The sequence below is a fragment of the Melanotaenia boesemani genome, chromosome 12, assembly GCF_017639745.1.
Source record: "Melanotaenia boesemani isolate fMelBoe1 chromosome 12, fMelBoe1.pri, whole genome shotgun sequence".
NCBI classification, from domain to species: Eukaryota; Metazoa; Chordata; class Actinopteri; order Atheriniformes; family Melanotaeniidae; genus Melanotaenia; species Melanotaenia boesemani.
Window position 1 is genome coordinate 31,239,502 of NC_055693.1, and position 25,686 is coordinate 31,265,187.

General features: G+C 39.2%; 1 protein-coding gene across 4 annotated transcripts in view; it reads right to left on the bottom strand.

The window, feature by feature from the left end:
* Positions 1–364: 364 nt before the first annotated feature.
* Positions 365–25,686, bottom strand: part of tns1b (tensin 1b) — a 213,691-nt gene continuing 188,369 nt past the window's right edge. For 2 of the 4 annotated variants that reach the window (XM_042001198.1, XM_042001199.1), the window contains exons 20-35: positions 24,406–24,587; positions 23,409–23,547; positions 20,050–20,145; positions 18,069–18,095; positions 17,656–17,830; positions 16,487–17,523; positions 16,320–16,406; positions 12,923–13,051; positions 12,640–12,732; positions 9,760–9,837; positions 9,591–9,659; positions 9,418–9,444; positions 8,959–9,127; positions 5,686–5,754; positions 3,025–3,054; positions 365–2,896 (exon numbers count right to left, since the gene is read on the bottom strand). In XM_042001198.1, the coding sequence (XP_041857132.1) occupies positions 2,758–2,896; positions 3,025–3,054; positions 5,686–5,754; positions 8,959–9,127; positions 9,418–9,444; positions 9,591–9,659; positions 9,760–9,837; positions 12,640–12,732; positions 12,923–13,051; positions 16,320–16,406; positions 16,487–17,523; positions 17,656–17,830; positions 18,069–18,095; positions 20,050–20,145; positions 23,409–23,547; positions 24,406–24,587 (2,546 nt within the window). In that variant the 3' untranslated portion in view covers positions 365–2,757. The remainder of the gene's footprint in view (positions 2,897–3,024; positions 3,055–5,685; positions 5,755–8,958; positions 9,128–9,417; positions 9,445–9,590; positions 9,660–9,759; positions 9,838–12,639; positions 12,733–12,922; positions 13,052–16,319; positions 16,407–16,486; positions 17,524–17,655; positions 17,831–18,068; positions 18,096–20,049; positions 20,146–23,408; positions 23,548–24,405; positions 24,588–25,686) is intronic. The other 2 variants (XM_042001201.1, XM_042001200.1) reach the window with 2 other exon arrangements.

Here is a 25,686-nt window from a genome sequence, read left to right on the forward strand (position 1 = left end):
GCCATATTTCTTCTTTCTCAGCAGGTCTTCCTGGCTAAAAGTTGCAGTGTCTGGTCTCTCTTTGCTGTCCTCAGGATGGATTTAAGTCAAAAATTGGATGCAATCTTTTGGTTTTTCCTTAACTAGGCTATTATTTCAAAATTGGCTTCAATTGAATTGTCTATTAAGTGCCCAGAGATAACATTGTTGTGAAGTGGCGCTATACAAATAAAGCTGAATTGAATTTTCATTCTGTTTTTATGTACATTTAACAAAGTGTCCCAACTTTTTTTTTTAGCTGTACCAGATGTTACACATAAATACAGTAAATTAACCTGAAACGTCAGGCTGCCTGTAAGAGAAAATAAAAATCTGACACAAATTCTGATTTGTACTGCTTTTTAATGTGTTTTTTTTCTTTCATCAGAAATAGTAAAAGCCATACAATGTAGCAAACTAAAACATGACAAAGCTCTTTACAGGCATAGTAGCTCATTCATACACATTCTACAGTCCAGACTGATCTGTCGACGTGGGCCGATGGCACTGCAGTTTCCATCAGATGAGAAACATTCAGCTGAAAGCTGAGGAAGTCATTTCACTTCGACAAACTTTCTGTAAGCAAAACAAGTTTGTTTTTTTTTGTTTTTTGTTTTTTTTGTTTGTTTTTTTGTTTGTTTGTTTTTTTTTTTAAAGGCTGAGTCAAGACACATTAGAATCCAAACCTGGTGACTACCTGTTGGCATCTTTCTGCAAAAGCCTGGAGTGAAGACTTGAGGATGCTGTGTACAGTTTAGTCAGCAGCGTTTTGGTTACAGTTTACCTCGAGCATGCAAGCCCACTCTGATAAATAATTGATCTTATTATTAAGATATAAAAGCCTGTAAGTGCTGTATTTTACTTTTCTTTTTGTCTTCTTCTTTTTAAAGTCATTGTAGGCCCTGAAATAACATTTATTTATTTTACATCATGCTGCCAACCAGGTCATGAGCATCAGGATCAAAGAGGAGTGATGTAATTGTCTCTGCTCATTTCTCAAATTAGACTTAAAGTCAAATAGCAATACTTATTTGTCAAAGGAGCAAATGATTTTTAACTCCAAACACAGCTAAAACACTGCATTAGAATTAGAGATTTCTTTGTAGTGATCTTTCTGCACCACATGAGGGCGCTGGCGTCTCGTTGAACCCACGTGGAAGACTACCATCTCTGTTTCCACACATGCAACAACAAAAAACGGGCTGAAAACACACCGAGAATACTTCAACATTTAAGTGCTAAATGTGGATATTTCCTGGCAGGTTTAAGTAAATAAAACAATGGTGTTTGGCATAATTTTAGATCAACTCCAATTTGGACTTAAGAAGCAATCTCTCATACAAAATATCCCCCTCCCCCACCTCCCATCATAAACAAGAACGTTAACAAAAGAAATTAATGCTGTGAAAAAAAATGAACATTCAAAAAAACAACAGTCATACACTTTTAAATGCACACACTTTACACCTTAGATATGCCAACGAACCTAAGCCAACATAAAAGCTGTCCTTGCTTTCAGTAATCTTGATGTATACGTTACAATACATGTAAGATAACATGGAGCAACAAAGCAAAAAAATAAATATCTTAACTCACTGGAAGTTTATATATATATATATATATCTATATATATATCTATGTATGTATACTCATGTATAGCTTAGTTTTGTGTAGGGTGAGTGTTACAGTTTTGGCTGACTGATGCAACAAGCTTCTTTCTACATGTGGAAACTGAAGAAAAGTGGGATAAAATCCACTGTAAAAAAACTCATTATGACATGACTCATCTGCTCTGACTTCGTGTGGATGCAGTGACTCCGTGGCCATCTCCATGGTCACAGCGATGCTGCTGAAGAGTCGACTACATCAGTTTGGCTAAACGCTCCAAGGCCAAACGGGGGAGGAGCTTATTTTTGAGTTTGGCTGTTTGCATATTTAAGAAAGCTTAGATATGTCTTCTGTGTTTCTTTTTCTTTTCTTTTTTTTCCTTTTCTTAAAAAGCTTTGCATTTATGAAAGAAAGTCAGGCACCAATTGTCATCTAGAACAGTCCTACTCAAATAAAAGAGCAAACTAGAGTATTTACAGACCTCACCGGCTGCACGTGTGTCTGAAGACGCTTTTTGCAAGACGGCGATGGTGTTGACCTACAGTATCAATACATACAGAAAGAGACAGTATTTTTTGATTAAGCAGCCATATTTGTTTTAAACAAAAGAATAATTCTGACCCTTCCACAGCGACACACCATACACACCCTGACTACTTTTTTAAAATCTTTGGTTGACCAGTCAAAGCCTGATAGATTTACACTCCACCTTTAAATCACTCTACTTGACTTCTTCTTTTAAAAAAACATAAAAACTAAACAACTTTAAAAAAATAACATTTGCACAATGTCGTTTCCCTCTTCCTGTTCTTGAGTTATCCCTCCAGGGAGATTGAAATCAACCCCTCCTCCCCAGTCCCACCGTCACACACAGCCTTGCCCCCCTCCTGCACTTCCTCTGGTCCGTTCTGAAGCCCGTCCAAGAATAAAAGCAGAAAACACACAAACACACATTCACACACATGTCTGCTTATTTGTGACAGAGCAGGAAGAAATAAGGTGACACGTAAAACTGTCAGACAGAGAAGTGTCTGTGGTTAACAGGAGAAAGAAAAAGAACCGAAGGCTTTAAAAAGAAAAAAAGCACAGGGTTCTTTTCTTTTCTTTTTTTTTTTTTTTTGTTGACAGCTCTCATCGTTTCTGCGAAGCGATCATCTTTGAGACGAAGTTGACGATGGCGCTGGCAGGCTGGTCTGGGTCCAGCTCGGCGAAGAGGTGGCTGACATTGTCTGTTGTGCTTCCCTGCTTACGAGCCACAAAACCGAAGAGCCTGCAGAAACAGAGGCGAGGTGGAGGGGTTACTCATGTAATTTTACTCCGTTTTTATTAGAATTAGAATTAACTAGTGTGAAACTGAACAGCAGAGCAGGAGATCCAGAAACAACAAGGGTTGCTTACTTGGCTGTGCCTCCCTCAGGTTTGCTCCATCTAGAGGAAAAAAAGATAAAAATGCTGATGATCTGATCTGTAACGCAAACTTTTAGTCATCCTTAAGGTAGATAAACCAAAGACCAGCCAACGATGCCTTTATTATGTGTAATATCCAATACTTTTATAACGAAATTACACACACACACATATATGTAGAAATATATGTGGGACTTTAACGTGTTAATGACAATTGATTACAAAACAATGAACACATTTAATCTTTCTGTTGATAAAATACAGCAAAAAGGAGCAAATTTCAGGTATAAATGGTGATTAATAATGATTAATTAATTTGAAAGTTGTGATTAATCTGATTAAAATTTTTAATCATTTGGCAGCCCTAAAATTTATACACACACACACACACACACACACACACACACACACACACACACACACACACACACACACACACACACACACACACACACACACACACATATATATATGAATGAATGAATTTATTGAATTTATTGTCATTGCACAACAATTACATCAGCAATCATTGGCAGTGAAATTCTTAGATCCCAGAATCTCCTAACAATGCTAAAAAGAATATAAACCCCAATAAAAATAGTCGAACACAAAAAGATATACAGTGCATCCGGAAAGTATTCACAGCGCTTCACTTTTTCCACACTTTATTATGTTACAGCTTCATTCCAAATTATATTAAATTAAGCTCTTACCTCAAAATTCTACACACAATACCTCATTATGACAAGGTGAAAAAAGTTTTTTTTTTAAGTTTTTGAATTTATTAAAAATGGAAAACGAAGAAATCACATTTACATAAGTATTCACACCCTTTGCTTAATGCTTTGTTGATCCACCTTTGGCAGCAATTACAGCCTCAAGTCTTTTTGGATATGATGCTACAAGCTTAGCACACCTATCTTTAGGCAGTTTCGCCCATTCTTCTTTGCAGTACTTCTCAAGCTCCTTCAGGTTGGATGGGAGACGTCTATGCACAGCCATTTTCAGATCTCTCCAGAGATGTTCGGATTCAAGTCTGGACTCTGGCTGGGCCACTCCAGGACATTCACAAAGTGGTTCTGAAGCCACTCCTTTGAGATCTTGGCTGTGTGCTTTGGGTCATTGTCCTGCTGAAAAATAAACCGTCGCCCCAGTCTGAGATCTCGAGTGCTCTGGAACAGGTTTTCATCCAGGATGTCTCTGTATATTTCTGCAGTCATCTTTCCTTCTATCCTGACTAGTCTGCCAGTTCCTGCTGCTGAAAAACATCCCCATAGCATGATGCTGCCACCACCATGCTTCACTGTAGGGATGGTATTGGCGTGGTGATGAGCGGTGCCTGGTTTCCTCCAAACATGACGCCTGGCATTCACACCAAAGAGTTCAAGCTTTGTCTCATCAGACCAGAGAATTTTGTTTCTCATGGTCTGAGAGTCATTCAGGTGCCTTTTGGCAAACTCAAGACGGGCTGCCATGTGCCTTTTACTAAGTAGTGGCTTTCGTCTTGCCACTTTACCATACAGTCCTGGTGGTCCTTCTGGAAGGTTCTCCTCTCTCCACAGAGGAACGCTGGAGCTCTGCCAGAGTGACCATCGGGTTCTTGGTCAGGGCCTTCTCCCCCGATTTCTCAGTGTAGATGGCCGGCCAGCTCTAGGAAGAGTCCTGGTGGTTCCAAACGTCTTCCATTTACGAATGATGGAGGCCACTGTGCTCATTGGGACCTTCAAAGCAGCAGAAATTTTTCTGTGTCCTTCCCCAGATTTGTGCCTCAAGACAATCCTGTCTCGGAGGTCTACAGACAATTCCTTCGACTTCATGCTTGGTGTTTATGCTCTGACATGCATGGTCAACTGTGGGACCTTATATTGACAGGTGTGTGCCTTTCCAAATCATGTCCAATCAACTGAATTTACCACAGGTGGACTCCAATTAAGCTGTAGAAACATCTCAAGGCTTATCAGTGGGAACAGGATGCACCTGAGCTCAATTTTGAGCTCCATGGCAAAGGTTGTGAATACTTATGTAAATGTGATTTCTTCGTTTTCCATTTTTAATAAATTCAAAAACTTAAAAAAAAAACTTTTTTCACCTTGTCATAATGGGGTATTGTGTGTAGAATTTTGAGGTAAGAGCTTAATTTAATATAATTTGGAATGAAGCTGTAACATAATAAAGTGTGGAAAAAGTGAAGCGCTGTGAATACTTTCCGAATGCACTGTATACACTACCGTTCAAAAGTTTAGGGTCACTTCCCTATTGAATCCCATGGCAAGGTGACCGCAAACTTTTGAACGGTAGTGTAAGTTATAAAGTAAAATATATAATAAGTAATAAGAAGATGCTATTATTTTAAGGTGGCGTTGCTGCTGACAGCATTAGACGTCTCATGGCCTGCGGTATGAAGCTGTCCCTGAGCCTGGTGGTACGGGCTTCAATCAATCAATCAATCATTTTAAAGTTTTTGTCAGCATTATGTCGAGACTTTATTTTCTGATATTAAATGATTTAGAGATGTTACGGGACAATGTTTTAATGTTCATGGATAAAACGTGTGTGCTTAGCCTCGTCCTCTGTCACACATGTAATGAAACATCACATCACGTGTTGAAACAGGAGGGATAAGTCACTGATTTCACGCCTCCGTATACTCACTTTCTGTCCTGAGGGTCAATATCGCAGAACGTGACAGCGTTGGTGGGGTAGTGGCGTCGGAAGAACAACCTAGAAAAAAAAACAAGTAAACCATCAGATGTTAGAAAAATACACACTGAACTAAAGATGCAGAGTAAACTTAGATCATGCTGGGTGATGATGCACATAACACTGATTAAGCAGGAGGTAGCACACAGCATCATGATGTCCGGTCCAGCACACTGATCCCATCAATCCATGTGATTACCATGAACAACAAACACGAGGCTGAGTCATGGTGACTGTTACAGTATATTGATGTTTTTCTCCTCTGACGATACAGATCTGTTCAAGAAGTAGCTCAGACTGGATGGAAGCACTTCAGGCAGCACTAACAGCAGAAGCCGTAACTTCTTGTGCGCATGTGGTCTTCTCCTGCCGGGTGTAAATGATTGATCAGGACACCGTTTTGTGTTAATTCAGCTGACGACAATTTGATGTTTTCCAATATCACAAATTCCACCACGAGATGATATCAATTTGATTTGAGTCAGGATCCGATCTGAGATTTTCCTACTGAGCTCAGACATTTAAATAGAAATGAACAAAACCAGATTGAACTACATTCTGGATGTTGAGCTTTAAGATGTTAGATATAAAGCAGAACATGGTGTAAAGCTCTCTGTTATTTAGAGTCTCAAATCAAATGTTTTACAACTTAGTTAACCAAGTCTGACCATATCACAGTTACACAGCACAGAAGCGGCATTCAGCTTCTATGCTCCACATGTCTGGAACAGACTCCCAGAAAGCCTCAGTTCAGCTGAAACACTCAGTTTATTTAAATCCAAATTAAAGACTCACCTGTTCTTTGGTGCATTTTAATTGTTTTTAATTTTAAAAAGTACAAATCTGCATCTGTTTACAAACTTGATCATAGATACTGTTTTTATCCAGTGCTCTTTCTATTTTCTGCTTCTTTTGTTTTTTATATTAAATTATGCTTCTTGTATTCTGTAAAGGACTTTGAATCGTCCTCTCTTTTAATTGTGCTACAAATTAACTTACCCTGCCTTGCCTGCACACCTTTGGACATCAGTCTTTTCCTCATCAGATATTAATAAAGCCAAGAAAACAGAAACAATTCCACTTTTTCTTCTTAACACTTGTAATGTGCTCAAAAGCTGCCCACATCTGTGGTGTTACTGGGTCAAATTTGACTCGTGATCTGAGTCCAAAATACTAAAGAAAAACATTGTTATTATAAAGTCGTGTTTTTACCTCATAGCTAAGGTAGTATGTGTTCATGTCTGTGTAAATACTGTTTTAAATTTCACCTTTTTTGGGCCACATAGACCTTTCATCTTAAAATATAACACTTACTTTAAATTAAAATCTATTATTTTTTATCAAAGTAAATTTTTTTGTTTATTTGTTTTTATTTGATCTGATTTTTGTAATTTAATATAAATTTTTTAGTATTATTTTTATTGATTGTTATCACTCTATTTAATATTTAATTGTACTTAATTTTATTCCAGACCCCCCCCCCCCCCCAGATTTTTCTTGTCATTTTTTACTCGTTTCATTTTTTTTTCTTGTGGTAAAACAGCTGTTTCCGGGGATATCATGAAATCCTGATCCAATGCAGAAAGAGAAAAAAATAAAAGTAAATGGTACTTTTAACCTAAACGGGTCAAATTTGACCCAAATACTATAAGGGTTCAGTGTGTATTAAAAGTAATTAATATACTAATATTTAATATTCTCTGTTCGGACTGATGCTGTTGGATCATTGATCAGGGAACTGATGTATTGTTACACCATCCTGGTCCTAAAGGATAAATCCTTGTTTAAATAGGGATGTGTTATCACTTAGATTTTACCTTTATATGTCACATCAAATTATGTTAACCATGCCCATACTGACTGTCCCTTTTCTTCAGCACAGCTTTACCTATATGTTCTGATCTTCTGAGTTTTTTATTACTTCAGCCTTCTTAACTTATTGAGCCCAAACATAAACATCAGGGCCCTTCGCTCTGGCCAATCTGGATGTCCGATGCCTGGTGGGGTCGGCGGCTGCCGATCTTAACCTGCCAGAGCCTGTACCCCGTGACCACGAGGGGCTCTGGCCAGGGCCGCCCTTTGCTACCCTCTGGGTGGGTCCAGGATGGTCTTTGTGGTGGGGTGGCTTGGGTCCGTGCTCCAGGATTGCTGCTGATCGCCCGGGCCTCTGGGTTACCCTAGTCTGCCTCTAGCCTCCATGTAGGCGTGGTCATATTCGCGCGATCACACTCATCTCTGCTCACTCCTCATTCCTCATACGCTGCATGAGTTGTCCAGTGGGTTTGTACACTGAGCTACTTTTGTTTGTGATTTTTTTGTGTGTGTGTGTTTCTGGTACTTTGGATGTTGTCGTCATACATCTTGTTGTTGCTGTCTTGTTTTTATTTTTATTTTTATTTTTTTTTTACAAACTCCCGATGACTGTCAGCTTAGTTTACCTGTAAAAGCTGTAGGTAATTCCCTGTTGTGTTTCTGTACAGGTGTAGCTGCAGATTGTGTGGTATTAGGTTGGATTGAAGGTTTGTTGCTTCTTTTCCACTTTGCTTTTTACTTGTCTTCATTACTGTCCTTTTGTTCTGTCCCCTCTGGTCAGGTCCAGCAAGATTACAAAAATTCCATAATTCAAAATAAATAAGATAAAACAATATATTTAAATAAATAAAGAAATCAAAAATGAGATTCCCAGGAGGAGCCTTATACCCATAAAACTCCTCTTGGCAAAGCAAATTTGTTCGGCACAACACAGCAGCCAGACCATCATTCTGTTTGTAACACTGCTGGGCAGGACAAGATATATATATATAAAAAAAAAGATTTAAACCATCAACAAACATCAAACAAAAACTGGGAGAAAGTTTTATATCTGACTTTTGAGTCCAAGTGTCAGCAGCTCTCCAGGTCACTTTGCTTTTTAAGCTATGGTGCTTTGAAACCAAAATGACCAGATCATACCAGCGTAGTCACGCATCATTTTTACAGTAAGAGCCCCGACGTGTCAGAGTTTAATGACCCACACTTCCATAATAAAGGGTGTCTAACTAATTATGTATTGTTCTAATTGTTTGCAACAGTTCACTAAAAAAATCCAAAAATAAAAATGTATGTCTAAAAAATTTTTAAAAAGGTTCTCAAATCTCTGCAACAACAACAGTTCTAGATCTGGAGTACGCTGCTGTGAGACACTGAAACGTCTCTTCCAGACCCAAACGGGAGACTCAGACTTACTTCCTCTGGTTGTCAGTGAGCGTGATGCCCTGCGAGGACACCTTGAAGTGCACGACGGTGGCAGAAGGTGGAGAAGCAGCAGCCAGCGTCTCAGATATGGCCTTGGCAACAGCCTGAGGGCCCGTCAGGGACTCCATCTCCACTGAGTTGATGTAGAGAACGTTGCATGCTGGGAAGAAAACAGAATCCCAGTTTGGTGTGATGCGTCATACACAATCATCAACGATCCTGTCCATGCAATGACACTGACTTCTTCTTATTAGCAGGCATGCTTTCTGGAACAAAGCCGGGTTAAACAGGAGAATCAGACAGATCATTCCACATAGAACATTCTGTAGTTATGGAGGAGACGCTGCCATTAAAATAAGGCGGTTCAATACGTCAGGTGTGCAGGTAACAACATACACAGACAAACATGTAGGATTGCACATTCCAGATGTAAATGCTCACTGGCTTTACCCTGAGAATCAGCAGGGGCCCTCTGCACTGGGATAACAAAGACGTCAGGGTGTCAGAATGAGGGAATCAGGACAATTGGGACACAGTAATAATTTTGTCATTGATTCCTAAAAATTTCAACATCAAATGTTGGTGAAGGGATCAGGAGATGAGAGGATGAGTTGAGGTTTTACCTGCTCCTTGTTTCAGCCTTTCAGCCAGTGGATTTGTTGGCGTGACCTCAGGCGCTTCCTCTATGAGATCTACAGAGAAAATTGATGTTATTAATTATGATCAAATGAGTTATCTAGAAACCTCCTCAGAAACAACAGCAACACTTATAAAACCCTATCAAACACAGACCTGTGGTGGGGATGAGGAGTTTGCAGGGGAGGGCCAATGGTGTGATGGCATGTTGGTAGACCAGAGCAGATAGACAACCTGACAAACACAAACAAAAGAACAGCAAACATTTATACAAGCATTGTAACATTAATTGTCACTCATTCCCTGCTTTGCTCTTTACTTACAGACCCTCCATTTTAGAGCTCATTGTACATTTCACACACTTCTTTCCAGTCAGTAAGAGCATTTGCTGGAAAGTCTTTTATTTGTAATGCTGCATATGAGTGTTGGTCTCTCCAGAAATAAACATTTTCATTCTGCATATAAGTGTGTAAATATTTTACCCCAACTCATTATTATTTAAACCTGCTGGGACATGAATCTGTTCATTTAGCCCAAAGCATCGCCTTGCAGGATGATCATATTCACTGAGCACTGACAGCTAGGATGGAAAAACAAATCCCAGGTGGAACACAAAACCAAAAATGAGGAGAGACTAGCCCTAACAATATTAAGCCTACATATGACATTTGTGACCAAAAAAAAACACACACACACACACACACAAAACCACTTCCAGCTTTTCTTAGAGCAGTTCGCTTTATGTTATTTACTTTACTCGCTGAATGTGGTAAATGTGTGAAATCACTATATGTGCAACATAACTTAGCTTGTATTAAATTGTCAGAGTTGACTGGCCAAAACTGACCAAAGTTTTTGGCATGAGAGGAGCTTATTGACATGTTAGTCTGAAATGAAACTACAGTGGCTGTCTGAGGCTGCATCTGTGAGGCAGAGAAGTAACAGTAAGGTTTTTATTACGTTTCAGTCTCCGATAAATAACAGAACAGGGATGAAAATGCTGCTTTTGAAATGTGTTATTTCCAGTTGCAAGTGGCTCTCTGGACCTTCCACAATGGCTCTTAATACACAGTTAAAATTCTACTGTTTAAGCTAATTTGAAAACTAATGTATTTAAATATAGATGTTATAACAAATTCAGGTTTTGACCATTTTTCTTTTTTTAAAAAAAAAAAATGCTTTGAATTTCCACACCATAACACTTAAAGTACCAGTAATAGTTTTTTTCATCTATTTTTCTTGTCATTAGGTTGGAAACTTTGTTTTCTTTTTATTTATTTATCTTTTCTTCTTAAGATGTTTTTTTTTTACAAATATCTGAATCCCATAGAAGAAAGTCTGTCTATCCATTTTTTTCCCAAAAGTTTTATTTTTTTCTTTATTTTAAAAACTAGAAATAGAAATGAAAATGTGGTTCTTGACAACAATATATATATCAAGACTAATCAACACCTTCAAGGTTTTTTTTTCAAAAGGTCTCATAACATTTGCGGCTCTAAATAAGTTTTATTTAGCTGAGCCAAAGGGAAAATGGCTCTTTGGATTGTAAAGGTTGCAGACCCCTGTTTTAAACCCCACATAGCCCATTAACATCCATAACAACTTTGAAACAAGCAGAAGCTTTGGTTTTCAGGTTCACAAACTTCTTTAGGGTTGCTTTAAGCTGGTAATGATTGCACTGATCTGTGACTGGCAGCTCTTGTGGATATGATCAACTATTCTCATCAGCTTAAATATAAACGAGAAAAACTTTTTGTGAGTTAAAAATCAACATTTTTAGCTCATTGAGCTTATAGTTGGGAATCAGGACCTTCATTTTTTTAAGTAGTTTTATTTTTTGTAACAGTAAATGTTATAGTTTGAGTAGTGCTTAATGGTCAGATCATACTGAAAACAGTTTTTTATTTATGTAATGACATGAATTTGTCCTTAGACGGCCTGAACAACGCTTGGAACGTGGTGCAGCAGGTTTGAGGAAGGACCTGTTTTTACTGCTGCACCACTAAACCTGCAGCATAACAGCTGATTGGTGGAAATGGATGGAGGAAGTTCAGAAAGTGAAGCTGTCCCAGATATTGAAGTTGAACATGATGAGACAGAAAAAAGAAGATGTATCTGTTGGCTTAAGATAATCTGGTTTTACAATGTTGGACGTTGACCAAACAGCTACTTACTTTAAATGATGTTGAGATAAAAGTTGTTGCCGGAGCAACTGGCTGCACCACCGTAGCCACAAACATGCTTTAGTGTACCAAGAATGTCTGAAGATCAGCAGCCTCCACATCCTCAGAAAAAATTAAAAAGCTAGAGGACCTTAACTCAGATGTTACTTCTACATGCGATTGCAAGAGACACCGTCAATGTACAATTCTCATGAAAATGTAATAGAAAATTCCTAGAAAAATCTGCTGCAGTAATTCTCAGTAAGTGGAAAATGTAGTTAACACCCAGTCATGCATGGAAAGAAATAATACAGTGAAACCAGTATGATTTTGAAAAATAATGTGATATATAATGGTGGTCATGCCGCCCAGCACTAAATCTGTGCTCGCTAGAATCAACAAATTTTCTAAAAAAACAAACAAAACCGTAGAGTTTCTGGTTTCTTGCACACTTTAAATTGGAGTTATTTACAACTTCATTTAAATAAAAGTTCAACTAATTAATTTGAGGGAGTATTTAAAAACATTTGGGTTTGATTTGTGGAGCATAATACACAACTAATAAAATAATACTGAAGAAACAAAAAGATGAGACAAAAGTAAACAGAAGACAGCTCAGCAATTTCTTTTTTTTTGGCTGTGGCAGAGGAAAGCGTTGTGTGCATGCACACAAAAACACACACGTCACACAGCTCTGGAGTGTAATTAGGAAGAACATGAGTTAGATTACATCAGCTGATACTATAATTACAGATGACATGGTTTAGAACTTGAAAAGAAACATGAAGTGGTGCTTAACTTTTCTTTTAAACTTATAATAACCTCACTAAACTGTGCACATGTTTGAGATCTTTTACAAGCAACTGTAGCTTACCGAAGTATGGCTCGTTGGGACAACCTTTCAGTTTCACCCCTTTAGGGCTGCTCTCTATCAGGAAGTGCCTCACCAGCTCGTTGGTGACATCACCTGCGATGCAAGAAAGGTCCGATTGTTAAATGCGGAGACATTGCCTCACATCTTTGGTATTTAGACATTAACTTTACTTCTGTCTCCACCCTCATCTGAGACTAAATCGAAGACAGAGAAAAGCGGAATCAAACACAAACTAGCTGCATCTGTAGCTGCTTTGATGCAGCTGCATTAATGTAACCCCTACCTTTTTTGCTCTGATGCACAGATGGAGGAGGAGAAGCCACCTTCATAGCTAAACCGTAAGCCCCTCTGAATGAGTGACTGTCCCGGATAACAAAGGCTCCAGGCTCCCTCTCTCTCAGCAAGCTGATAGCTGTTAAAAAAAAAGGTAGATCAGAAAACTAACTGAACCCTAGTTAACTTAAAGCATATGCAGGTGTTGAAACATAATCATTAGAATCATATATTGCTAGATACATTAATCATATCATCAGACCAGAGGACCCTAAAAAAAATAAATAAATATGAGCAAAAACGTCTGATATGAGCCATTTTGCCTACAGCATGAATAGCCTTAATCCAGCTTAACTAAACATTGATCTAGACTTCTGTGAACAAGTCGCAATGAAGGTTGCAGTCCTGCTTTGAACTGTCAGTATGATAATGGTGTCCATCCAGTACAGGAATACAAGGAGTGATCAACCAGGAAGTGGTGGCAGACAAAGTAAACCCAGGTTAGTGAGGAAGTGAAAGACCGTGTTTTCATGTTCACAATTATGTTTGTTACTATAAATGTTTTAAAATGAGCGAGAAGCAAATCAGAGTTCATAATCAACAAACAGAAGGTCATACTCTGAACTGCTCATATCCACCATCGTAGTTCACCCAACTACGGAATGCTAATGGTTTATGCTAAATGCTAACAGGGACTCTTGCCAAAAAATACTCAGATTCTATTTGTGTAAGATCTTTGGTATTACAGAAATATTTGATGTATTATCCAGCCTCATATGAATAATAAAAAATATTTCTGATACATATATCAATGTCGTGGGATGTTTAAAAGAAATCATGAGTGTTTGTATAAATATGGCTTATGTCTAAATGACTGAATAAGACTGATGAGGACATTATTGTTACATATTTTATTTTATATTAGTTTAGTTTAAATCTGACATTAGTCTGGTCAAATTCAAGAAATAATGTTGATTGTATGATTTATTATAACTGTTGTATGATGCTAGGCTAACAGGTGGGAATACAGAAGGCTAAGCTAATATTGAGTTCTAATTCAAGTCAGCATATAGCATTTTTAAGGCAGAATACTGGACTAGGAACAGTCAAAAACATTATATATTTTAGTTTAAACCAGTCATTAGTGTTGATATTTGACTGTCTTGTGTCCAATATCCTATTTTGGGCTAAACAATGATTTGCATCATGGCTTATCATTAGCTTAATTTTCTCCCTATTAGCCTATCTTTACGCTACGCTAACTAAACTGGGATGATGATGTTTTTTGTGAGAAAAATTCATGAAAACGACTGTGAGACTGAAGGTGAGCAGAAGAAAAATGAAAAGTGAAGCCCAGCTTAAAACTTGTTTAAAAATAAACAAGCAAGTCAGTCAGTCTGTATCTCATTAGGACTTCTATTTCCAACTCAACACTTTCTTTCAGCCACTTCATCTTCAGAGTCTTCACTTGAATGCTCCGGCCTGTCCACATGTGACAGTTTAGCAAAGAAGATGGATGAGATGAGTGCAGCAGATATTCAGTAATTCTCTACATATGGTGTGGTTTTTGCTCTGGAACCGCATTGCACTAAGTATAAACTGTGTCTGATGTCATTGCAGTCAAGCATGTGCATGTGTTTTAAATGATATAATCCAATGCGACCTATGAGAGAAGGAATAGCAGCCCTTTGTATCCAAACTCAACCATCGCACACAAGAACAGAAAGGCTTTTGTATGTGAGTCTACATGGATATCCATTATTGTATGGGAGTTGGTGTATTTTTATTAAGTGATTATGTTCTAACTCTTAATTTGAGTTACACAAGCTTGAAGTTCAGATCTGCCATCTGTACTGGAAGTATGAAACACCTTCTAACAGTTTACACACACAGTCTGCATGTCGACCAAGTTAACTGCTAATCTTAGCACAAAAGAGCTGTAAACCAATCCCTGTTGTTACCCATTATATAATAAGGGTAGGTTCAGTGAATCGCTGTCTTTTTAGATGCAGTTTATGTACATCACAAAACATTACAAAGGAAACACCAAGTCTAAATCAGTAGAAAGACATGAAACATGCTAGTTTTATCAAATCAAAACAAGTACATCTAGACGTTTAGACTAGAAAACAGGTGATGGCAGTTTTAAGTTTCCAGTTGTCTCTTTTTGATCTATTCATCCAAGTATCTGTAGCCACTGAACAGCTGCAAATACAAGTGTAGAAAAAGCAACTACAGACACCTGTATGAATCCTGGCAAACATGGAAAAATAACAAAATGTACAGATTTGTAATAAAAAATGGTTCGACAAGGCACAGATGTGATGAAAGTTACATGACATTAGGAAATGTGATATAAGATAGGATTGGCAATATTGCACATATACAGGTCAAAAGTTTGGACACGCAAAGGAAATCCTTTTCTAAGTGCAATGCAGCATTTATTTATGTCCTTTATGTCAAGCAAAACAATTGCTTTGTAAAAGATGTGCAGCCTACTATTAGGTTCAGTCTTTATACTGACATTTTGATTAAGGTAAATTTTAGATATGTTGTCCTGCACTAATTCACACCAACCATTAACTCACATCAGATAGTGACAATAATACAGTCACTGCGTGGTCTGGCAGGTTTAATCACCGTTAGCTACAGTTATGTTTTAATATGCTTATTGCCAGTGTTGATTTGGTGTTATTGTTCATGTTTTTCTTAGTTATTGTTCTATAAATGCTTCTAATAATCTTCAGCTTTGTTTTCTTACAGAGGCCGCAGCTGGTTATTTAATTTTTCTGTTGGGTTTTGATTTGCTGTTGCTTTCTAGTTTTTGTATTTTTGTCTAATTTTTCTTCTCTTTACTCTTCTCTTCCTTATTCTCCTCACTCTTCCTTATTCTGCCTGCCATTTCTGCCAATCATTAACATGTAATCCAGCAGTAAACAAATTAGAAAATAGAAAACCAAATTCAAAGAGCCTTATATCCACAAAGCTTTCTATCTTTTAAGCCCCCCCCCCTTTGGTAAAACAAATTTGCTTTGGAAATAATGGTAGCCAGACGATCATTCTGCTTGCTAAGATGCTTGACAAGTTTTGGTTTTTTTTTTATGTTTTTTTAAAGAGGGGGAAAAAAAGAAAGAAATTCAACATATCCTTGTCACATAAGCATAATTTTTGAAAAGGTAATGATAAATCAGCAGCTTGTAAACGAAGACAGTTCTTAATCTTCCTGATCTCATTCACAAAGCTACATTCTGCTACAGATTACCTTAAAAGCATCACATAGTAGGTTCTAGTTAGCATGTACACTGAAACACCTGTTATCAGGAGGACGAAACAAAATATCAAAAATAATGAGAGCATCATTGCAGTGCCTAAAGGTTCATCCAAAAGCAAGTCTTAAAGCAGCCCACCTTGCTCCCTGGAGATGTCTGGCTTGTACCAGAATTTGGACGTGTCTTGAACAAACTTAACATTTAACCTGCTCTCTGGGCTTCCATCTGCAACAAATATAAAAATCAGAGTAAGTGATAGACTTTTGTCTTTTTTCATGGTTCTCTACTGATATCTATGTCCTTACCAGGCATATTGAACCTTGAGAAGTCAGAGAGGGTGTGAAAGTAGCCTGGAGTGCCTCCTCCGCTCATTGGGGACATTATCTTCCCATTCAGCGTGCTGTAAGACAGGGCTCCATTTGGCCTATCTCCACTTGACATGCGCCTCTTCTCTGGGAGCTGGGGCTGGAAACCAGGGGCTGGGCTACCCTGCCTAAAGCCTCCGCCCATCACCCCTCCATCCTGGTAGCCTGCGGGTGAGATGGGGAAGGAGGGAGTAGGTGGTCCCTGGTAGCCTGAGGAGCTGCTCTGTCTTGACAGGTTCCCATGTCTTTCATCTGGTGTGGTGTAGCCACTGTGCATGGGGTGACGGTCTAAACTAGGGCTTCTCTGGGACATCTGTGAAACAGATGGGTGACGGCCCAGAACTGGACTTCCTTGTGGGTGTGTGATGGATGGCTGTCGGCTGAGCACAGGGCTGCTCTGAATGGGCTGACCCAAGGACGGCTGCCTGCTGAGGACCGGGCTCTGATGAGACCCCTGTCCTAAAGAGGCCTGTCTGCTAAGGACTGGGCTGTTCTGTGCTCCATGAGACAGACGACGACTGAGAACCGGGCTGCCGCTAAGACCTGTCATGCCAACCTCAAAGCCATTGGCTGGGGATTTCTGAACCGGCTGGACCAACCCATCGTGCTTAGCGTTAAACTGCTGCTGCAGGGCAGGATTGTGGATGGAGCTAAGGATGTTGGGCTGGTAATGGGCATGGAGACTTCCATGGCCAAGTGTGGTCTTAGAAGGTTCTGAGAGCGGTGGGCTGTGCTCTGAGGCCGGATAGCCCCCAAGGAGGCTGTTGGGACCAAGGTAGGACAGCGTGGGGGTAGTAGTGCCAAGGTAGGAGGGGGTTGGAGAGCTAGAATCCAGGTAAGAAGAAGTGGGAGTGTTCAGGGCTTGATATGATGGGGTGGGAGTGGGGTAGGTACTCTCTGTAGCCTGGGAGCGGAACCCAGAATCAGTAGTTGGTTGGGATGGAGTGCTAACACTGCTGTCTGCTAAGAGGTGATCACTGAAACACAAATTAGACAAGTCTGTAAACTTGGACGGAGTTAAAAAGGAGACAGAGGTTTTTGTTTAAAACTTTAAGCTTGCATCAGTCTTGGTTTTTAAGATCTGGGCTTGGACTGTGTGTTTGACTCACCCCAGTGAGCTTTGGATGGGACTGCTGCTGGACAGAGGTTGGTTCAGTGTATGGGTACTGGGACTTGGACTTCTTTGCTGACCCTTTGTGTCTCCCAGAGGGCTAAGGCTTCGAGGTGGTGGCTCTCCAGTGGCCACCGCCGACCTCGCCACAGACTCCACATAGCTTCTTGGTGCTGCAAAGAAAAGGAGGAGCACATTAGCTCCACATTTTCAACAGTTTTAACCTTGTATTTTGAGCAACAGTAGATTCTGCTGTGAGAATGGATGCAGCTTTTCTAGACAAGAAATAAAAAATGAATTCTTTAAAGATGACTTGCTGATGAACTCCTGAATAACATGTTCAGATACTTGGGGTGGAAATGAATGTTAACTTTGATGTAAACTGACTTCTGCCATCACAGTGGCTCTTACCTTCCACACCATCGCTGCTTTCATCATCTGTGCAGCATCATTGGAGATAATTCAGAAAAATAAAATATTGTAAAGGACAGAGAATTACTAGTATTTAGCCCCTAACTTACATAAAGGTTTATGTTTCCTTTATCATTCAGCTATTATATAGATAGATATTAGATATTATATTCTGAGATCATCTTAATGTTTTTGTTAGCAAAAGCTATTTTATGTATCAGGACATCATTTAAAAATGCATTGTCCTCTTCAGGTCTTACAATGAGGTAAATATAAATTCAAATAAACAATGACACATCTCATATTCCACTCACCACAAACAACCAAAATGGAAAAGCAGCTGTAAAAACTCAGTACACACTTACTGTTTCCATATAAATGTGAGATAAAAGCAGAAGCCAGGTGTTGATAATCAAATGCACTTGATTATCAGATTATCAGAAAATGTGAATACCTCTATAAAAGCAAAAGTTTTGGCAGTTTCAGGTGTGTTTTAACAAAACACCAAGGAAGTAACATCTGCAATGATCTTAGAGAAGCAGTTGTTGCTGCCCACCAATCTAGGGATTATTACAAAATCATTTCCAAACTATTTGGAGTCTATCATCTATGGAAAGTAATATCCAAAACAGCTGCCAAATGTCCCAGGAGTGGACGTCCCAACAAGTTCACTCTAATAGTAATATCATAATAATGCATTAGATTTATATAGCGCTTTTCAAGGCACCCAAAGCGCTTTATATTGTGTATCCATTATTCATCCACTCCTCACTCATACCTGGTGATGGTAAGTTACGTGTGTAGCCACAGCTACCCTGGGGCAGGCTGATGGAAATGTGGTAGCCAATCTGCGCCTACGGCTCTCCGACCATCACCGAACATTCATCCACATTCATTCACCAGTGATGCCAACACTGGAGGCAAGGAGGGTTAAGTGTCTTGCCCAAGGACACAATGACAGATGACTGCGGGAGTGGGAATCGAACCGCCAACTGCTCTACCGCCTGAGCCACTGCCGTCCCCAGATGGACAAAACCCAACAAAACCCAAAAGCTACATCTCAGACTCTCCAAGTCTCAGCATGGTAAATATTACAGTTTGTGACAATACAATTAGAAAAAGACTGAGCAAGTATGACTTGTTTGAAAGGGATGCAGGAGACAGACTCTTCTCTGTAATAAGAACATGACAGCACAGCTTACGTTTGCAAAGCTGCATCTAAACAAACCACAAGGCTTCTGCAACAATCTCATTTGGACAGACCAGACCAAATTGAAGATGTTTGGTCAAGATGTATAGCACAATGTTTTGTGGAAACCAAACCCAGAATATGACCACAAAAACCTCTTTAATAACTGGAAAGTACGGTGGTGGAATAGTAGTGATTATTGCTTATTCTGCAGCCACCAGACCTGGACGCCTTGCAATCATGGAGTGGACCATGAACTCCTCTTGCTACGGTCAAACGTGAGGTCATCTGTCTGACAGCTAAAACTGGCCTCAAACTGTCTCACAGGACAATCTACAACAAAAAGACTCAAAAAGAAAAGAGTCTAGGCGTTTCACTGGTCCAGTCAAAGCTTATAAATGAATGTTGCTGAATCTCAAATAACTGAAGCCACACAAAGAAGACTGAGGCAAAATTTAGCCACAGTCACATTAGTGAATGATAATGTCACACAGAAAACCATTACTTCAGGTGGGGTGTACCTAGTTATTATCACTACAGTTCTGCATTTTGGGTTTGATTTGTTAATATGTGATGTGTTTTTGTTCATCTGAGGTAGAATTTACCAAACTTCTAAAATGTATCTGAACCTTAAAACTCAACTTTTTCTTGTGTCAAATCAATTTTCATTTAATCTTTGTTCCTCAAATGACCTGAGCATAAACGTGGACTTATACTGTATCCATTCACAAAACCAACAACTGTGTAAAACTGCATTTAACACTTTACATTTTCCTCCAGAAAGAAACTAACCTGAGCCTGTTTGATTCAGGAGGATCTCTGCGGGGTTGTGGGGCTTCAGTCCCAGGGCTGACAGCGGAGTTTTAGCAAGACCAGGGGGAGATCGACCTGAAGAGAAGTTGGAAATTTAGCACCACACAGCTTCAAACATTACATACATCTTGACAGCTGCTACCTGTTGACAGTCTCAGAAAGACCTATTGCATAAAAACACTAGTTTTAATATCCATGTATTGTCCATATAAGCTTTGATCTTGGATCAGTTTTGTGTTGACACTTCTTAACAATGACATTCAAACAGTAACAGGTAAAGAGCTGTCAAGACACAGCATCGCTCACTGATGGCTTAACACACAAAGGGCGACATGTCCGGGAGGGTGTGCCCATGCCTCATGCTCTCATAGAGGGGTAAAACATGCATGCGACCACTCTCAATCTGATGGAGACACCACCTGACTCTGCAGTGAGCAGAACAAGGTGTGTGTCGAACATCAAAGCAAAGCTACATCAAAATGGACTCATAGTTCACAGAAAAATGCTGTTTAAATGGATCATTTCAGAGACTTTTCTCTACATTTGTGATACTGACATTAATGTAACCTTTAAAGCAGATGTTGTCCCAAAGTTGGACTCAGTCTCTGCCTCATCAACACTGGAGGAAAAGACGAGGAGTCAGTCATTTGATCTAATATCCTATTTGTGTAAAGTTTTCATTTCCAGTGATTCTTTCTGTTAAAGGAACGTGGTTTTTCATTACAATACCGACTACTCCTTTTCCCCTTCCATGGTGAAAACAAATTATCATGTAGGAGAAGAAAAATGAGGACAATCGGGACATAATGGCAGCATGATCATCACTGGACAAGACACAACAGGATGATGCTGGTAGCAGGGAAACAAGGCAGGGACGAGAACTCGGCCATGGATGACGACAGGAACACAGAGAGCAGCAGCAGAAGGGTCTGCGTCCTTCATTTTCCATACTGTATCTGATTAAATCAGCTTTTTTTCCCAAAAGTGCTGCTAACATGCGCCGCTCATGCCAAAGCAGTGCAGGACAGTGATAAGTGATGGTTATGGGGTCACTCAGGCAGCGAACAGTGGGCAGGGTCAACATGGCTGACGGTATGGGACAGTGGAACTCCGGTAGAGTGTCGGGCATCATTCACTTACCAAAGAATCCCAATTAATTTTTTGTACTAGAACGCTGATGCTGCACCTTCAGTCATTGGTGGTGGTGGTGGTGTGTGTGTGTGTGTGTGTGTGTGCGTGTGCGTGTGTGTGTGTGTGTGTGCGTGTGTGTGTGAGAGAGAGAAGGTTGGGACAGACAAGTTAAGTGAACATGTGACTTGAAGCGTCTACTGCTAAGAAGAGAGTGAAATGAGAGATGAATGTGCTTTTGCGGGCATGGATCTTTTACCCAAACATGTGCTTTTAACAACCGACAGTTACCATGGTAACCCAAGTCAGCTGCATTTCCTGTAAGAGTCCTGTGGGTGCGTATGAAAAAGTTCAGCTTGGTGTGAGAGGGAGGAGAGTTGTTATGCCACAACGTGAACATTAAAATATTGTGTGTGTGTGTGTGTGTGTGTGTATGTGTTTATGAGCAACTTTTATGGGCTCGTCCTGCAGGAGATGAGCAGGAGAACTGGATGATGTAATTACCAGAGCTGGACCCTGTTTCGGGGTCTGTAACAGATGAGGTAAGGATAAGATGTGTGCTATGTGAGCCTGTATGAATCTATAGCTTTTCTATTTTCTGGACACATTGAAAGAAACAGACTATATCAGGAGAAAATATGTTGTAAACCACAATAAAGTTCTGATTTCAGTCCCATAAAAGTTATATGCAATGAAAAACAAATTCATTTGAACCTTTTTTAACGTGGTTTTTAGTGTTTCCACTGACCAACTTCACTGTATTTAGAAAAAATAAAAATATTTACAATTTAATTCCAACAACGTGCTGAAAGAGAGATGTTTTCATAAAACATAATTAACTCTGTTTTGGATGATTTTACATCAGTTGAGTAATTAGTGAAAGGTAAGGGTGCCAACATTGGGTATAAATGTAGTATCCATAGCTCAACGCTTTGTCACAAACTTTTTTTTTTTTAAATTCTCAATACAAGAGTACAAAGAACTTTATTTTACAGCATCCAGAGTGCTGTGGAAATATTGTGAAAAGAATCAGAGAGTCTGATGAACTCTCAGTGTGTAAAGCAGAATGGAAACCCCTTTTGGATGCTTGTGACTTCTGAGTTGTCAGGCAGCACTGCATGAGAAACTATCATCCCACCATGATCAATACAGACTCATGGACTTCACTCAACACAGTCCAGAGACGTAACCAGAGAATAAATCATTAGCTCTGTACGGAAACAACAATGCCATTTTAGTCTCATCTTAGATGGATATACAGACAGTGGACACCTGTTCTGTGGTCAGATGAATTCACCCTTCAGCTGCTGGCATCTGATTCTACATGCCAAACACAAGAAAAACCATCCAGGCTGTTATCAGTGAAAGCTTCAAAAACAACTGTAATGGTTTTAGGATGATTTATAAGTGACGAACCATTGAAGCAAGGTGAATATTGGATTCTTTGAAGCAACGTATGCTACCATCAAGGGGACAATGCCAGAGCTCATTTGGCATGACAACGAGGCTTTGTAGACACAGAGTGTGCTTGACTGTCCTGCTTTCAAAAATATAGTCATTTAAATAAAGTCTGATTCCACACAAAATTAAAAATTCCTCAATCCCAAATTTGTCTGAGTAAAATGTTGCCATCAAATTTATAAGATTATTTTGATCTGATAAATATAAATGATAAAGGCTTTTTGGACGTCAGTCTGTTAAGTTTCAGACAAACTACAAATTTAAGTTCTTGTTGAATTTCAGAAAATTTGCCAACTGTTTTGGAAATTGTTTTGTTCATTAAGTGTAAGATGCAAAACTGCAACATTTTTCTATAACGACTAGAAAAATGCTAAATTCTTGACTAAATTAAGAATTTTCATAAACTCTGAGCTGTTGTCGTCCACTTCTAACAACTTTAACCATTAATGTTTGAAATTTGAAACAGCAGAAAATCTAATCATTTTACATCAGATTGGCCACCAATTAGCAGCACATGCTTATCTTAACCTTTCCTTTTTAACTGTTTACATGCAAAGTTGTGTAAGAAAAAGATCAAATGTAAACAACGTCTTCATGATTTGTCTATATAAATAAACTTGACCTTGTTCATGAGGAAATTGGGACAATAAATTTTCTTTAAAGGACACTTCAGTTGTGATATAGATAAATGAAAATCTGATTCAGCCCAAGCTCCACAGTGCCATCTGTCAGCCGTTGGGGAGACTTACACAGGTTGAAGTAAGGGGTTTGCGGTGAGATGGGGAATGCAGGGGTTTGGGGAAACACCTCACCACCAGCTGTGGGTGTAGGACTGATGGGGCCTCCTTCCATCTCCTCAAAGGCTTCCCGGTAGCTGTGCATATTTCTCTGGAGTGGGGAATAAAACAGGTGAGAGACAAAAAAACACATCATCAAGGCAGAGGGGGGAAAGCCCAAACATGTTCTAATTAGGAAAAAATCACAAGTTTGGTCAAAACAGGTGATATGGTACACCTGTTCAATTGCTTCAAATAGCTAAACAGCCAATCACACGGCAGCGACTCAATGCATTTAAGCATGTAAACTTCAGCAGGACAAGACGACTTGCTGAAGTTCAAACTGAGCATCAGAAAGGGGAAGAAAGGAGATTTGTGGTGGAGGCATGGTTGTTGGTGCCAGACAGGCTGGTCTGAGTACTTTATTATTAGTAGTAGTATTAATATTACTATTATTGTTGTTGTCATTATTATTATTATCATCATCATTATTATCATCTCACAAGTGCCATTTAAGTTTATTTATTCTATTTTTCTACTTTCAATATCTGTCTGTCTGTCACCTATTCGTTTTTTCCAACCTCCAAAAAATGTAAAAAAGAAAAAGAAGATCAGTTTACTGAACGCGTCGAAGGGAGAAAAGAAAGAGAGAAGATATGAAGGAACAGATAACTGGGATGAAAGAGGGCAGATATCCTGCTCCTGGCTTAACAGTAAATGTGTTTCTTATTATATCTTCCTCACGTCTGTGATGTTATGGGTAAAGTAAGTTACATAATCATAAGTTATATAGTTATAGTAAGTTTTATATATATATATATATATATATATATATATATATATATATATACATATATATACATATATAAATAGAATTATTTTTATTTATTTATTTATTGTTGTGGGGGGGGGGGGGGGGGGGGGTACAAGAAAAAGTTTGAGAACCACTGCTCTAATGTAATGACTTTACCTCCTTGGGCCGTCCTCCGGGATTCATTGCTATGGCGTTGACAAACTCTGGAGAAACACACCGGATGGGGGAACGAACCAGGACGTCAGAAGACGGACTGTCATCTGAATTTCCCTCGCTGGTGATGCGGCGGCGGGGAAGAGTCGTAGGCTCGTCCAGGGACGCCGCTCTAGCCTGGACACCTGGGATGACGTATGTGTGAGAATTAACATCAGAAAGTGGTGGACACTGCGTGAAAATCCAACCGTCAGCACACCAATGGTTGTTAACCGCCGTGAACACTCACTGCACAGGCCACTGTGTGCTTCTTGCAGATCATCAAACATGGCAAAGCATTTGCAGGAGGCTGAGGTTTTCATTTCAAATTCAACATGCACACTCACATGGTTAATAAAGTAGTAGATGCCCATCAAACTGAAAACCAACATTCTCTCATTTATTAAGTTATGATAGCTGGCAAAGCTGACAGCTTCCTAGAGCAGTCACTAAGCTGATATTCATTAATCTGGTTTGAACTTTAAGAGCCAGTCTTGAAGCCAGCAACATAAAACAAACAGGACTGGAGTTAAGAGGGTTTTTTATCCTAAGCTAAGAAGCAATGCCACTGAATGGAGGGCTTGAGGTAGCAAAGCATGAATTTCTGGCCAACACATCAAAGTCAAGAGTGTGGGACCAACAGTGGTCGCCTCAAACACTGGAACAAGATCACAGTTAATATGACGAAAAAGTTTAGGAAACAAGAAGGAAAAACTGGAGCTAATAAATTCTGTGATGTGTGTTTGTGCTGAGGCAGTTTACCTTGGAGTTTTTTTTTTGTTCCACCCAGAGAGCTTTATTGCTGTTCACTTGCACAGCGTTTGTTTATATCTCATCAGTTCTGTACTCTGTAATTCTGGGCATCTCCCTTTTCACACCTTGATGAGAAAATGTCTTATTCAAATGGAAAAACCTCAGAGAGAATCTAAAGCACAAACAAACGTGATGCTGGCAGATGCTCCGTACATGGAAAAGAAACCCGTAAAGCCGACTGTTGTGGAAAAAGTAGAAACAGTACTAACCCCTCCACCCAGTTTCTTTCTGACATGAGGGAGCAAAAGAAACTGGATAAATATTTGTGGAGAAAAATTACAGCTTGCTGCTGTAAAAGATGGCAGAAATGAAGTCAGTTGCTATTGCAACAATTTTAAAAAATAATTTTAAAGTTTATTTAAAAATATCTGGACCTTTAAAATGTCTGTTTAACATAGCAGAAAAAACAGCAAATCAGTGTTTGCTGGCTGA